At 60.7% G+C, this 13004-nt stretch overlaps 1 protein-coding gene and 1 long non-coding RNA gene across 2 annotated transcripts; both read left to right on the top strand.

The window, feature by feature from the left end:
• Nucleotides 1–2149: 2149 nt before the first annotated feature.
• H2BK1 (H2B.K variant histone 1) lies at nucleotides 2150–2905 on the top strand. Its single transcript, XM_065831265.1, has 2 exons — nucleotides 2150–2275; nucleotides 2669–2905. Exons 1-2 carry the CDS (start codon nucleotides 2150–2152, stop codon nucleotides 2903–2905), a joined length of 363 nt encoding a protein of 120 aa, XP_065687337.1.
• Nucleotides 2906–3323: 418 nt separating this feature from the next.
• LOC139827459 (uncharacterized) lies at nucleotides 3324–11740 on the top strand. The gene is made up of 4 exons (XR_011738004.1): nucleotides 3324–3454; nucleotides 5948–6152; nucleotides 10541–10639; nucleotides 11425–11740. It is a non-coding gene; the product is annotated as an uncharacterized lncRNA (long non-coding RNA).
• Nucleotides 11741–13004: the final 1264 nt, after the last annotated feature.

The raw sequence follows: 13004 nt of genomic DNA, 5'->3' as shown, positions 1-13004 counted from the left end.
CTAGAGCCTCTACACTGTTACTCATAATAAAAGTGAGGTTGGATCTAACACAGCTACAGCCAGACGTGTCAGTGTTACATCAGCCGCAGGGCTGGGGATACCCGTCTGCGTTGTGAGTCGACCCACGCGCCGCAAAACCAGCAGGAGGATGAGTCAGGGCGCGCACAGCTTCCAGAGTGGGCAGCCTGGAGCACAGGGGGGTAAACGCCCAGATCTGGGAGTTCGAAGCTGGCTGCACTGCTCGGTGGAAGAGCCTCTGCCCTTGCTCTGTCACGGCTCCCTGTGCTTAACGCTGAGTGACCCCTCGCTGCTCTTGTCCCCGAAGGGCCTCACTCCAGCTAAACGCTGTCAGAAAACCAGCCGTGTGTCCAGCCTCTGCAGAACGAGGGCCCAGGGCTCCTTCACCGCCAGAGCCGCTCCGTGCTGCGCCCGGCGGAAGCGGCCGCCGCTCCAGCGCAGCGGAGTCTCCCCAGCACAACCCCGCGGCCGTCGTGCTGCGGGGAACGTCCGTCCGCGGGGAGCCCCGTGCCGCTCCTCATCAGCACACGGCCTCACAGAACAGAAGTGGTGATGTCACCCGCTCCTTACTCGTGATCTGAGTCACCCGCCGGCATCTCCCGGCGCTGTTTGTGTCACAGAACGCGCCACTCCTGTTCCCAGGGAGACCCCGCTGCCCGTGTGTTCAATGCCCGAGCCCGTTCCCTCTCACCGCTGTGCTGACGTGACCGTTCCAGCCTGTCCCACCCGATCACTGATGTTCCAGGTCTCGGGTGCCTTTCTGGGGTACTCAGACCCTGCTTGTCACCATGTGCAGTAGAGGTGGGTGGGCAGGTGCCTCCCCATAAAGACAGGCCTGGAATAAACCCAATTCGGTGAAATGCTGCTGGCTGTACAAGCGCTGGCGGTGACGGGCGGGTGGGTCCTTGGGAGGTGTGATGTGCTGGGGACGTGCCAGTGTAGCACAGGAGACTGCGCACAGCAGCGCAGACGCCAGCGTCCCCGGACCAAAGGCACATGCCAGTGTCACCCTGTTACGGAAAATCGCTGTGGTGCCTGCTGAGGGAAACCCTCCTTTTCTACTGAAGGGACAAAACTTTCTCTGCTTTGTTCACTTCTCTACCATGTTGCCGCTCGTTTTTTTCCTGGCTTAGCGTAATTCCGGCACCATAATCACCATCACTAGTGTGGTCGCTGGTCTCCAGGACAGATTGAACACACACTCAGGGTGTTGGCCACCCCTCCCATCACCCCTCCTGTCCTTGGGGCCCTGTTGTGTGCAGCGAGCAGGACCCCCAGGAGCAGGTGAGCTGGGACGGGGGGGGGACACCGCCTGTTGGTGTGGGAGACTTGAGGGATTTTCCTGAGGCTGAGTTGTGGAGGGGTTGCTGTTAGATGGAGATTTGTTACTGAACCAGCAGGAATTCCAAGGCTGGGAACAGGACCTGCCGTGGGAGAGAAGCAACTCCGAAATAACAAGGCCCCAACGTGGTGTAAATCAACGGAGCTATCAGCAGCGAGGCTGGGGCGCGTGGACAGCCCGTGGACGCGGACAGTATCCGATCAGCCAACGCACGCTTGGGGCGTGGACGCGTGATCAGGAATAACTGCGTGTATAAGGAGGCTTGTCTCTGTAATAAATGGCTTCGCTTGAGTTCATATTGAATTGTGTGGAGTCCATGAGTTTTCGCCCTCGCATGTTGGGATGTGTCCAATGCTCGGTCACCAGACCAATGCTCGCCCCGGTTACTGAGCCTCCCCAGGCCGCATTATCTCCTCCATAGCACAGACTGGTTCCACCATTTCATTCTAGATATATTGGCTCAAGTGCTCTGGTTTGCATCCTTCTAGCGAAGCAGGAGCCTTCCTTTCAGCAGCCCCTGGGTGGGCCTGGGCACAGCCCTTCTCTGGCACTTCTGCCCCGTGTGACCGAGGCGCTGCTGCTCCTGCCCACCCCTTTGCTCGGGTCACCCTCAAACGGTAACTGAATCAGTGACTCCAGGCTGCTCCCAGGCCAGCTGCCCCTCACTCAGCGCCAAGTGGAATCACCTGTCGCAGGTGTGTGTGTCCCGTCCTGGGGCCGCTGCCCCGCTACATAAGCAGCCCTGTCCCTGCCTGTGTGCTGTGTTGGGGCTGGCTCTGCATGGCTGGGATGAGTGCGGATGCTGAGAAGAAGCGTGGCCGTGGCCCTGTCCCTGCCTCTGGGGATGGGAAGCCTAAGAAGAAGCCCAAGAGAAAGGAAACCTACTCAATCTACATCTACAAAGTGCTGAAGCAGGTGAGTAAATGTTAATCTTCTGCTAGAAACTGCTTCATATGTAAAGTTACTTCTGCCCATCGCATCTTAACCTTATAAAGGAAGGAAAACCTGCTTGTCAGTGAGATAAAAAGTGTGTGGGCACAGAGAGCCCCAGCTGAGAGTCAGAGGTGTCTGTGTGGGGAGCTTGGGGCAGGAGGGAAGAGGAGGATCTGCATCAGAAATGCTTTCCTAGGTAGAATAAGCTGCAGTGTGTGATTCTGCCTGAATAAATAACTGAGCAGAAGTCAACAGAGCAAGAACAGCTGCTCTTGGCCCTAGGACTTTCTGGTGATTTCTGCTGTGAGATAACTGGGGCCCGTGCCCCCCCGGGGTGACCGGCATGTGAGACGGTGCTTGGTTCTCCTCTGACAGGTGCATCCGGACATTGGCATCTCCTCCAAGGCCATGAGCATCATGAACTCCTTCATCAACGACATCTTTGAGCGGCTGGCGCTGGAGGCCTCGCACCTGGCCCAGTACAGCCAGCGCTCCACCATCACCAGCCGCGAGGTGCAGACGGCCGTGAGGCTGCTGCTGCCCGGCGAGCTGGCCAAGCACGCGGTGTCCGAGGGCACCAAGGCTGTCACCAAGTACACGAGCAGCAAGTGACCGCCCGCGCCCCAATAAAGTCCCACAGCAGCGCCCGCGCCCCGTCTGTCATGGCGCCGCGGGGAGGGGCGCGGTTGCCATGGGGGCGGCGGGGGGCCCGGCGGGGCGGACCGGAGCGGGGCCCGGCCGGTGGGGAGCGCTCCGCCGGCTCCGCGCCCGCTGCCCACGCTCCGCTGGGACCCCTCCGCCCGCCGGGGCCACCTCAGCACGGCCCGGGACACGGGGTGAGGGCACGGGTGGCTCCGCCGCGGGCGGGCGCTCAGCTCCTGGGGGCAGCCGCCGCCTCTACCGGGGCAGCCCCGCGGCGGGTGCCTGGGCTGGCGGGGCCGGGCGGGGCGGGGCGGCTCCGCGCCATCCTGCCCGTCCCTCCCGCTGACTCGGGGCGGAGCGGCCGCCCCGGCTGCTGCTGCAGCGCAGGGAGAGAGCGGCCGGGCTCCCCTCCGCTCCCTTCCCGCCGGGCCCGGCTCCAGCGGCTCAGCCTGGGCAAGGGGCGGGAGGAGACAACGCTCCGGCGCCGCGGAGCCGGCCGGGGGTCCGGGGTAGCGGTGTGTGAGTTGCCGTCTGAACTGGGGCAGGGAGGATGCCGGGGGTCCGGGGAGCGGTGTGTGAGTTGCCGTCTGAACTGGGGCAGGGAGGGCGCCGGGGGTCCGGGGAGCGGTGTGTGAGTTGCCGTCTGAACTGGGGCAGGGAGGATGCCGGGGGTCTGGGGGAGCGGTGTGTGAGTTGCCGTCTGAACTGGGGCAGGGAGGGCGCCGGGGGTCCGGGGAGCGGTGTGTGAGTTGCCGTCTGAACTGGGGCAGGGAGGATGCCGGGGGTCTGGGGGAGCGGTGTGTGAGTTGCCGTCTGAACTGGGGCAGGGAGGATGCCGGGGGTCGGGGGAGCGGTGTGTGAGTTGCCGTCTGAACTGGGGCGGGGAGGATGCCGGGGGTCTGGGGGAGCGGTGTGTGAGTTGCCGTCTGAACTGGGGCAGGGAGGGCGCCGGGGGTCTGGGGGAGCGGTGTGTGAGTTGCCGTCTGAACTGGGGCAGGGAGGATGCCGGGGGTCTGGGGGAGCGGTGTGTGAGTTGCCGTCTGAACTGGGGCAGGGAGGGTGCCGGGGGTCTGGGGGAGCGGTGTGTGAGTTGCCGTCTGAACTGAGGCAGGGAGGATGCCGGGGGTCCGGGGGAGCGGTGTGTGAGTTGCCGTCTGAACTGAGGCAGGGAGGATGCCGGGGGTCCGGGGGAGCGGTGTGTGAGTTGCCGTCTGAACTGGGGCAGGGAGGGTGCCGGGGGTCTGGGGGAGCGGTGTGTGAGTTGCCGTCTGAACTGAGGCAGGGAGGATGCCGGGGGTCCGGGGGAGCGGTGTGTGAGTTGCCGTCTGAACTGGGGCAGGGAGGATGCCGGGGGTCCGGGGGAGCGGTGTGTGAGTTGCCGTCTGAACTGGGGCAGGGAGGATGCCGGGGGTCTGGGGGAGCGGTGTGTGAGTTGCCGTCTGAACTGGGGCAGGGAGGGTGCCGGGGGTCTGGGGGAGCGGTGTGTGAGTTGCCGTCTGAACTGGGGCAGGGAGGATGCCGGGGGTCTGGGGGAGCGGTGTGTGAGTTGCCGTCTGAACTGGGGCAGGGAGGGCGCCGGGGGTCTGGGGGAGCGGTGTGTGAGTTGCTGTCTGAACTGGGGCAGGGAGGATGCCGGGGGTCGGGGGAGCGGTGTGTGAGTTGCCGTCTGAACTGGGGCAGGGAGGATGCCGGGGGTCTGGGGTAGCGGTGTGTGAGTTGCTGTCTGAACTGGGGCAGGGAGGGCGCCGGGGGTCCGGGGGAGTGGTGTGTGAGTTGCCGTCTGAACTGGGGCAGGGAGGATGCCGGGGGTCCGGGGGAGCGGTGTGTGAGTTGCCGTCTGAACTGAGGCAGGGAGGATGCCGGGGGTCCGGGGGAGCGGTGTGTGAGTTGCCGTCTGAACTGGGGCAGGGAGGATGCCGGGGGTCCGGGGGAGCGGTGTGTGAGTTGCCGTCTGAACTGGGGCAGGGAGGATGCCGGGGGTCTGGGGGAGCGGTGTGTGAGTTGCCGTCTGAACTGGGGCAGGGAGGGTGCCGGGGGTCTGGGGGAGCGGTGTGTGAGTTGCCGTCTGAACTGGGGCAGGGAGGATGCCGGGGGTCTGGGGGAGCGGTGTGTGAGTTGCCGTCTGAACTGGGGCAGGGAGGGCGCCGGGGGTCTGGGGGAGCGGTGTGTGAGTTGCTGTCTGAACTGGGGCAGGGAGGATGCCGGGGGTCGGGGGAGCGGTGTGTGAGTTGCCGTCTGAACTGGGGCAGGGAGGATGCCGGGGGTCTGGGGTAGCGGTGTGTGAGTTGCTGTCTGAACTGGGGCAGGGAGGGCGCCGGGGGTCCGGGGGAGTGGTGTGTGAGTTGCCGTCTGAACTGGGGCAGGGAGGATGCCGGGGGTCCGGGGGAGCGGTGTGTGAGTTGCCGTCTGAACTGGGGCAGGGAGGGCGCCGGGGGTCCGGGGGAGTGGTGTGTGAGTTGCCGTCTGAACTGGGGCAGGGAGGATGCCGGGGGTCCGGGGTAGCGGTGTGTGAGTTGCCGTCTGAACTGGGGCAGGGAGGATGCCGGGGGTCCGGGGGAGCGGTGTGTGAGTTGCCGTCTGAACTGGGGCAGGGAGGGCGCCGGGGGTCTGGGGGAGCGGTGTGTGAGTTGCCGTCTGAACTGGGGCAGGGAGGGTGCCGGGGGTCTGGGGGAGCGGTGTGTGAGTTGCCGTCTGAACTGGGGCAGGGAGGGCGCCGGGGGTCTGGGGGAGCGGTGTGTGAGTTGCCGTCTGAACTGGGGCAGGGAGGATGCCGGGGGTCTGGGGGAGCGGTGTGTGAGTTGCTGTCTGAACTGGGGCAGGGAGGGTGCCGGGGGTCTGGGGGAGCGGTGTGTGAGTTGCCGTCTGAACTGGGGCAGGGAGGGCGCCGGGGGTCTGGAGGAGAGGGTGCTCTCCCCATGCTGCTGTGCAGGGCCTGGCCCACCAGCATGTGCTGGGGATCCAGAACAGGACTGAGCACCAATCTGTTGCATTTATCACGCAAATATTCTGCAGTTTTCCAGCACAGCCCTTTGCAGCTCAAATCTGCAGTTTTGCCCGTTTACAATGAATAAGGGTGACCCAGCCACTGGACTTGCAAGTTGGTTGCCTTTGAGGCCTTGTCCTCATCACAAATATGATGAGCAGATGGAAAACCTCTGTGTTTGTCACACTTCAAAGGAAGTAAACTGAAGTCTTCTGTCCAAGTAACTTCAAGAAGGTGAGGGGCAAGGTAAAATGTTATGTGTTCTTAACCCTTTTCAGGTGTTTGTAGGTTAGGACCTGTTGATGAAGTGAGCTCAAAGTTGGACTGAAAACCAAACCTGGTTCATAGAACGCTGCAGCAGGGGTGTCGGAGGGTGGTGTGACAGACCTAGCGTAGGTGGTACGTGGAAAACCCTTGGCTGCAAGCGTTAAGGGAGGTTAAAAGCATCTGTGGATAGTAGAGAAGTGAATACAAGATTCTACATAGAAAGAACAGCAACAACAAAATCTTGGAATGATGTACACAGTAAGTGCAGAAATACAATCTGCTTCTAAAACTTTTCTTCTGTTTGATTAAAAAAAATATTGAAACAAACAAAAAGCCACTTCTTTGTTCATTTATAGGCAAGAAACCAAGACAAAACAAACCAAACTCTGTTAAGTAGCAGCTAAATGGGACAAGTGCTTCAAGATCAGTACATCTGTAACTCTTACCAGGGCCGGAGTTCTCTGCTCTGCCGGCGTTTATTAAAATTTAAAAAAGAGCAAGTAAAGCAGCAGGACATGGTAACGGATTGGGAGGAAGGAGGACAGAAGGAGGATGGCTTGGTTGGCTGTAGGTCTGGGCAAAATGAAGGAAACCTGCTCTGAGACCTGATAACAAACTAAGGGGTTGGAACATCAGTAATTGAAGTGGTTTATGTAGAGTTACCTTATTTTACTAAATAACAGGTTTGACTGATAGTGCCACAGACTTCTCATTTGTAGTTTTTAGAAAGATTCACGTTGGCTGTAATGAGCTCTATGTGTGGGGTATAGAGCACCCAACAGGTTGATTTCCCTGGGCTGTTGAGCGCTCAGCAAGCTGTGAACAGACAACGGGGCCGGTCCTGAGCCGGCCGGAGCTGCTGTGCAGCTGGGGGAGCAACACCCCCCGTTGGCTGCCTGCAGAGGGCACACAACGTGTCTTTAACCTCCGCGCCAGAAGTTGTGGGGCTGTTTGAACTGCGGCCAGCTGGCTTGTTTGGCAGGACAGGATGCGCGGCTGCACCAAACACAACCAGGAGCAAAGGCTGCGGGGCACGCTTGCGGAGAGCCGGGGTGGCTCTGGGAAGGACGGCGGGTTCTCCCGCGGGTCTCCAGACTCCTTATTTCAGTTTTCAGGTCCCCGGTTGCTAAAAGCTGCTGCTGTCCTTGAATGTCCTGCTGTTCTTCCCCAGGCGCTTCTCCCCTGTGCGCTGCGCCAGCCCGGTTATCGGTGCTGGTTACCAGTTCGTACCAGCGGAGCAGAGCCTGAATCCCCGTGTCCGTGTGGCACAGTTGGCAGTGGGTAGAGGGGTTTTCTGCCTTATGTTTATAAACTGTTTTCAAAGATGTTTTGGTGTTTCTGGTGGGTTGTGGGGTTTGGTTTTTGTTGGGGGTTTCAGTTTCAGGTGGGGGAGGAAGAAACAGCTCAAAAGGAGCTGGACTGACAGGAGCAACAAAGGGAGTTTTCTTTTTTAGGATGGGTGGACCTCATCTCTTCTTTCTTCTGGTGGCTTTGAAGAGACACCTTTGTCCTGCGGGGCTGTGAACAGGGCTGGGACTGAGCGTCCCGTCTGTCCCACGGAGCCTGCGCAGCCCGAGGCCCGAGCGCTGTGACCGGGGTGACAGCAGGTGTGACCCGCAGGCGGTGGCAGCTCAGCCTGGCTCCCCGGGTGCAGGGCTGTTCCCGCCAGGGCTGCCACCTCAGGCCTGTGGTGGAGAGGAGGGAAGACGAGGGTGATGTTCGGGGTGGACGTGGGGCAAACACCCTTTGCCAGCTTCACATCGGGACTGGGTGCCTGGTTCTGAGGTTTGGTGACAGCAGAGATCGGGGTGGGAGTGTTGGGCGGAACCGGAGCTGTGGTAGGTCCCGGGTGACAGTATGTGGGGTGATCTGGACTCCACAAGGCTGGTGAGGTGGCGCTGGGTCTCTGAAGCTATGGAGCTGTTACAGGGGCTTGTCTCGGGTCCAGCTCAGCCCGGGTTGGTGGTGTGGGCCAGATGAGACGTATGTGATGCTCCTGGAGAAGCAGTGGAGGCAGCGGAGCTGGGGCTGAGTGTCGCCTGCGGTCCCAGCCCTGCTGCTCCAGCTGGGGAGGACGAGGTTGTACCAGGTGCTCTGTTTCCTTTGGACCGCAGGACACTGAATTCTGCTCTCTTCTTTGTAGTGCCTGCCTGCCAGCTGGACCTGGTCCTGAGCGCAGGTGTTGGAGCAGCAGCTCGCCCAACAGGGCTGTGCTTCCATTTGCTGTGGCCCTCGCAGCCGGCTGTGCCGTGGGGAGCGGCTGCAGCTGGTGCTGAGCAGCTGCGTCAGCACTGCCGGTGAGCCAGGTTCATCCGGAGACCTGGCTGCATGTGGAACGTCGGAGAAAGGCCTGGGGGAGTCCAGCGGAGAGCGGGGCTGCGAGCAGGCTGCCGTTTGCATCTCCAAGGCGAGCTGCCCGTCTCCTGCCAGGTCTGTTCCGTTGCTCCCTAGGCCACAGCGTCTGCCTTCGCTGCCCCTTCCCAGCAGCGCTCCCGTGTCCCCAGTCCTGGGATACGCAGTTGGGCCGTTTGTGGGATGGAGTGCTGGTGGAGAGCTTGGACCTGCAGTTCTGCCTGTGCCCTGCAGGTGGTTCTCTCTGACTGCCTGATGTCGGGTGCACTTCTGCCGTGGGCCGGGGCTGCCCAGCTCCAGCAGGCTGCCTGTGGACCACGCACCGTCCCCCGGGGCACCTGGCTGAGCAGTGACCGCCGTCTGAGCAGCAGAGGGGCCGATTTACGGCGTGGTGAGCCGCTGGCTCCTAAGTGTGTCTGGCAGAGCATCCAGCTCTGGGTGAGCCCGAGAGGAGCAAGGCTTGAGTCTCCAGCGCTGCGTTTTGTGCACCCTGCCTCATGTCTGCCCCATCCCCACACAGTTTTCTCCCCTCACTTTAAAGGCTGGAGTTAGTCACTGGCCTCGTGTCCCTCTTACCACCTCCCTGGGTCTCCTCACGGAGCTGCCCTGGCACTGCTGCACAGGTCGTCACACGCAGTTGTCCTGTCCTGAGGGGTCGCTCTGCACGCCGATCTCGGGCTGTGTTTTGTGTGGATGGCTCCGCGGGCCGGGTTCCCCCAGCCCGGGCCCAGCTCTGTGCCCGCCTGTGGCGCTGCTCCGGTGGCTCGGCTGGGGTGCGAGCGGTGGTGCTCGGGAGGAGGGCAGAGCGCGCTGCGAGCAGGGATTCACAGGGAACGGGTCACTGTGAGAATGACCGAAAGGACTCAGATCACAGTAAAAAGCCGATCTGAACTCAGCCCACCCAGGCGCTCTTCCTAAGTGTCTTGGGACAGCCTTGGTGTGTGTGAGGCTTTTTCCAGGTCCATGTCCTTGCGAGTCTCCCAGGGAGTTCTCAGTACTGCAGCGCTGTCACATTACATGTCCCTCACCCCGTGTCTATGTCCATAGATGTGTTCTTACCAAGTTACACATGCCCATTGGCTAGAAACAATCTCATTTTTTTGTCTTTGTCTGCATCAGTTTGCTCTTCAAAGCCCTCAAAACGAACACTACAGTGTGACAAAGTGTTCATAAAAATACCAGTAGAGGCTGTGTTCTGTTTCCTTCTGAATTAAGAGGATGTGCTGTTTTCAGTCACAGGGCAGGGGACCACGGGCCAGAGCATCTCCCTGGTGTGTGATGAGCGGTGAGGTTCGAGGGGAGGCGGCTCGTCGGGGGTGGCGCTGGCACCAGCGCAGCCCCGTGTGCGTTTGCGTCCCGTGCCGTGTCCCTCGGCAGCGGTGCTGCCAGGTGGCTGCCCTGGCGCATCGTTAGACACGGCTCCAAATAGCGTGGGCAGGAACGGTTCAGCACTCGGAGGTAAATGAGCTGCTGATGGATGGCTCTGGTGATGCCAAAGCTGTTAGCATGTGAACCTCTGAAGTGCAGCCCGGGTTCCGGTGAGGGACGCTCATCCCGTCTCATCCTCTGCGCTCAGCTGCTGCTGTGTGGGGACAGCGCTGCTCTCTGTCCCTGTTCCGTCTCCGTGCAATGGTAGCTCCGGGTCTGTAACTCAGGGCAGACCGGAGTCCCTGCCTGCAGCACGGGACGTGGTGATGGTGAAGTCTGGGCAGGCACTCCCTGTGACACACACGTCGTGTCTGGGGCTCCGCTCTCCCTGACGCTGACAGCTCTGTGATGGCACCGGGGAGCTGCTCTCCGTCTCTGGTTTTGCCAGTAAGGATTGTTGCAAATAGTTTGTTTCCTTGTTTGTTCTTCATACTCTGTTCTGAGTCCTGAGCGTAACCAAAAATAACTCTGTTCGCTCCATCTCCCTCCTTGTGATTGTGCGGTAGGGGTGGGGAAGATATTCACAAGTTAATTGGGTGAAAAAGCACGTCTTATTTGATATCTGTAATTTTCAGGGCCATATACCAATGGGGGTGAGAAGCCATCCTTGTTCCAGTGCCCTCTCCTTGTGTTACCTGCTGCTGAACGCGTGGGGAGACTGAAAGACCTGCCCGGTAAGCTCCTCTCTGGTCCCCGTGCCCGGAGGTGCAGCCGGGGAGCCCCAGTGACCGACTCGTGGTGTCACCAACGCCGACGAGCTTGGGACAGGACAGAGCGCTTCCCTGGGGCCTGGGGACAGAAGCGGGATGGGGACAAAGTGTGTTCTCACTGGAGCGCCATGCGTTGGGCTCGGGACAGTTACCCAGTGGTACCCTGCGCGGTCCCCGGGCGGGAGAGGACGCTTCCGTGCGGCCCCATGCAGGGCGTGGGGCTGGAGAAGAGGATGACGTGGGCAGAGTGGCCCCATGAGGAATGGCTGCTGCAGGCCACACGCCGTTTTCCCATTAGCGAGTGTTTAGTTCAGCGTTTTAAATAATTGTGTCCTCAGAATGATATTTAAAATCCATTTGGGAGGCAATGAGGCGGGAAAGTGCCTGTGCCATTGTGATGACGCTGCGCGGGCCGCGCCACACATGCATATTACAAACTCGTTACAGGCTCGTTTACACGCGCGCTGCTACTCCCCACACAACCTCTTTCTGATGCTCCTAATGTTTCTTCCCCACCATGGCTGCTTCTGCGTGGTACTCAGGAGAAATGTACTCGGTAAGGCAGGCCCGGTGTCACCGAGGAGCAGCGGGCATGGCCACAGCAGCTGGGTGCTGCCCTTCGAATGGGATGTGTGGGGCGCGCTTGGCGATGGGACCGTCTCTCAGATGGCCCGTCCTCCACCTGTGCTCCATGCTCAGGGCAGGACTGTGCTTATTGCTGACCAGCCCTCGCACTTGTGTCATTGCAGGCTCCAGACCCTGCAGCCCCGAGGCTTCCGGAGAAGAGCTGCGGCTCCTGCGCCGGGCTGACTGCGGAGCTGAGCACCAGCATGTGCTCCTGAGTGTCCCCAGCAAGCTGCACGAGCTGGAGGACGAGGCGATGGAGCAGATGGAGCAGTTCAGCAGCGGTTCCCCAGGTGCTGGTTAGTGGCTGAGGGGCGGGGTGGCCTTGTTGCTGTCCCGCTGTCCCCATCCCCTCTGCTGCATGGGCACCCACCGCTGTCCTCCCAGCCTGTGCAGAATAGAAAACTGTGTGTCACAAAGCTCCTGATACCGCTTCATCATTGTCCTGTTGGCCTTGGTGGTGTGAGCAGAGTTCCCTGTTCTCCCCTCGTCCTCTCCCTCCTGATCATGTTCAGCCCCTTCCAGCCAGAGTCCCAGCTGTGGTTTTGCTTGGTGCCACCTGTGACCAGCTGTTGGTGGGCTGAGGATCAAGCCCCCACGTGTACTTAATGGCACGTTGGATTCTGACATCTGTTCCCCTTGCACAGTGACCTTGCTGCCTGCTTTCCTCAGCAGGAAATGGACGGCTCTAGCATCCTTGTCTCAGAAAAGACTGAGCAATACGAGGGCAAAAGCGAACCTGGAGTAGGGGCAGAGATTGTGAAATCGGGGGAGGAAGGGCAGGGTGTGAAACACGAGGCCCACCTGTGATTGTGGCGCAGATGTTCCCAGCGGTGAAGTTCTCCCCGTCCCACCCGAGGGCTGGTGAGCCGGGAGTGCCGGCGTGCCTGGGAAATGCATGGGCTGGAATGGCTCAGGATGGGGGGCCGGGTCCCTCAGCCTCACACCGAGGGGTGCTAACTGTGTAATCTGGGGCAAGGAGGCGCTTTGCATTGAGCTGGGATGTGCTGCCTTCATCTGTGTTCCTGCCAGCGACCGATGGAGCATCCACGATGGGCTGCCCAAGCCAGGGGCTGCCCGCTGCGCTGGGGAGGGGACTGGAGCTGCTGTAAGTGCAGCACAGGGCCAGGAAACAAACTGATTCTTAATCACTGGAATTTTGCAGGGCTTATATGTGCGTGTTTGTAGATGGTTTTACGTGGCACGTTGCCCTGGTTGTTCCCTCCCTCTGCACACACCTGTGAGTGTCACAGAATCACGGAATGTCAGGGATTGGATGCGACCTCAAAAGCTCATCCAGTCCAAACCCCGCCGGAGCAGGAACACCCAGGTGAGGTCCACAGGAGCAGCAAGGCTTCAGCTGAAACCTTGACCTTGCTTTCGGAGAAAAGGACTGTCTGGGGTGGGTTTCACAGAATCACAGAACAGGTTGTGTGGGAGCGCCCTTCCCAGCCCCCAGTGCCCCCCCTGCCATGACAGGGACATCTTCACCAGCTCAGGTTGCTCAGAGCCCGTCCAGCCTGGCCTGGGATGTCTCCAGGGACGGTTCAGCCACCACCTCTCTGGGTACCTGGGCCAGGCTCTCACCACCCTCAGGGCAACAATTCCTGCCTCATGTCCGGCCTGAATCTCCCTCCTTTAGTTCAAGACTGTTACTCCTTGTCCTATCAATTTTATTTTATTTCGCAGGACACTACATTTCACC

The sequence above is a fragment of the Patagioenas fasciata genome, chromosome 2 (assembly GCF_037038585.1).
Source record: "Patagioenas fasciata isolate bPatFas1 chromosome 2, bPatFas1.hap1, whole genome shotgun sequence".
NCBI lineage: Eukaryota > Metazoa > Chordata > Aves > Columbiformes > Columbidae > Patagioenas > Patagioenas fasciata.
Note: the sequence above shows the minus strand (reverse complement) of the source record. Positions and strands in the feature narration are given on the sequence as shown.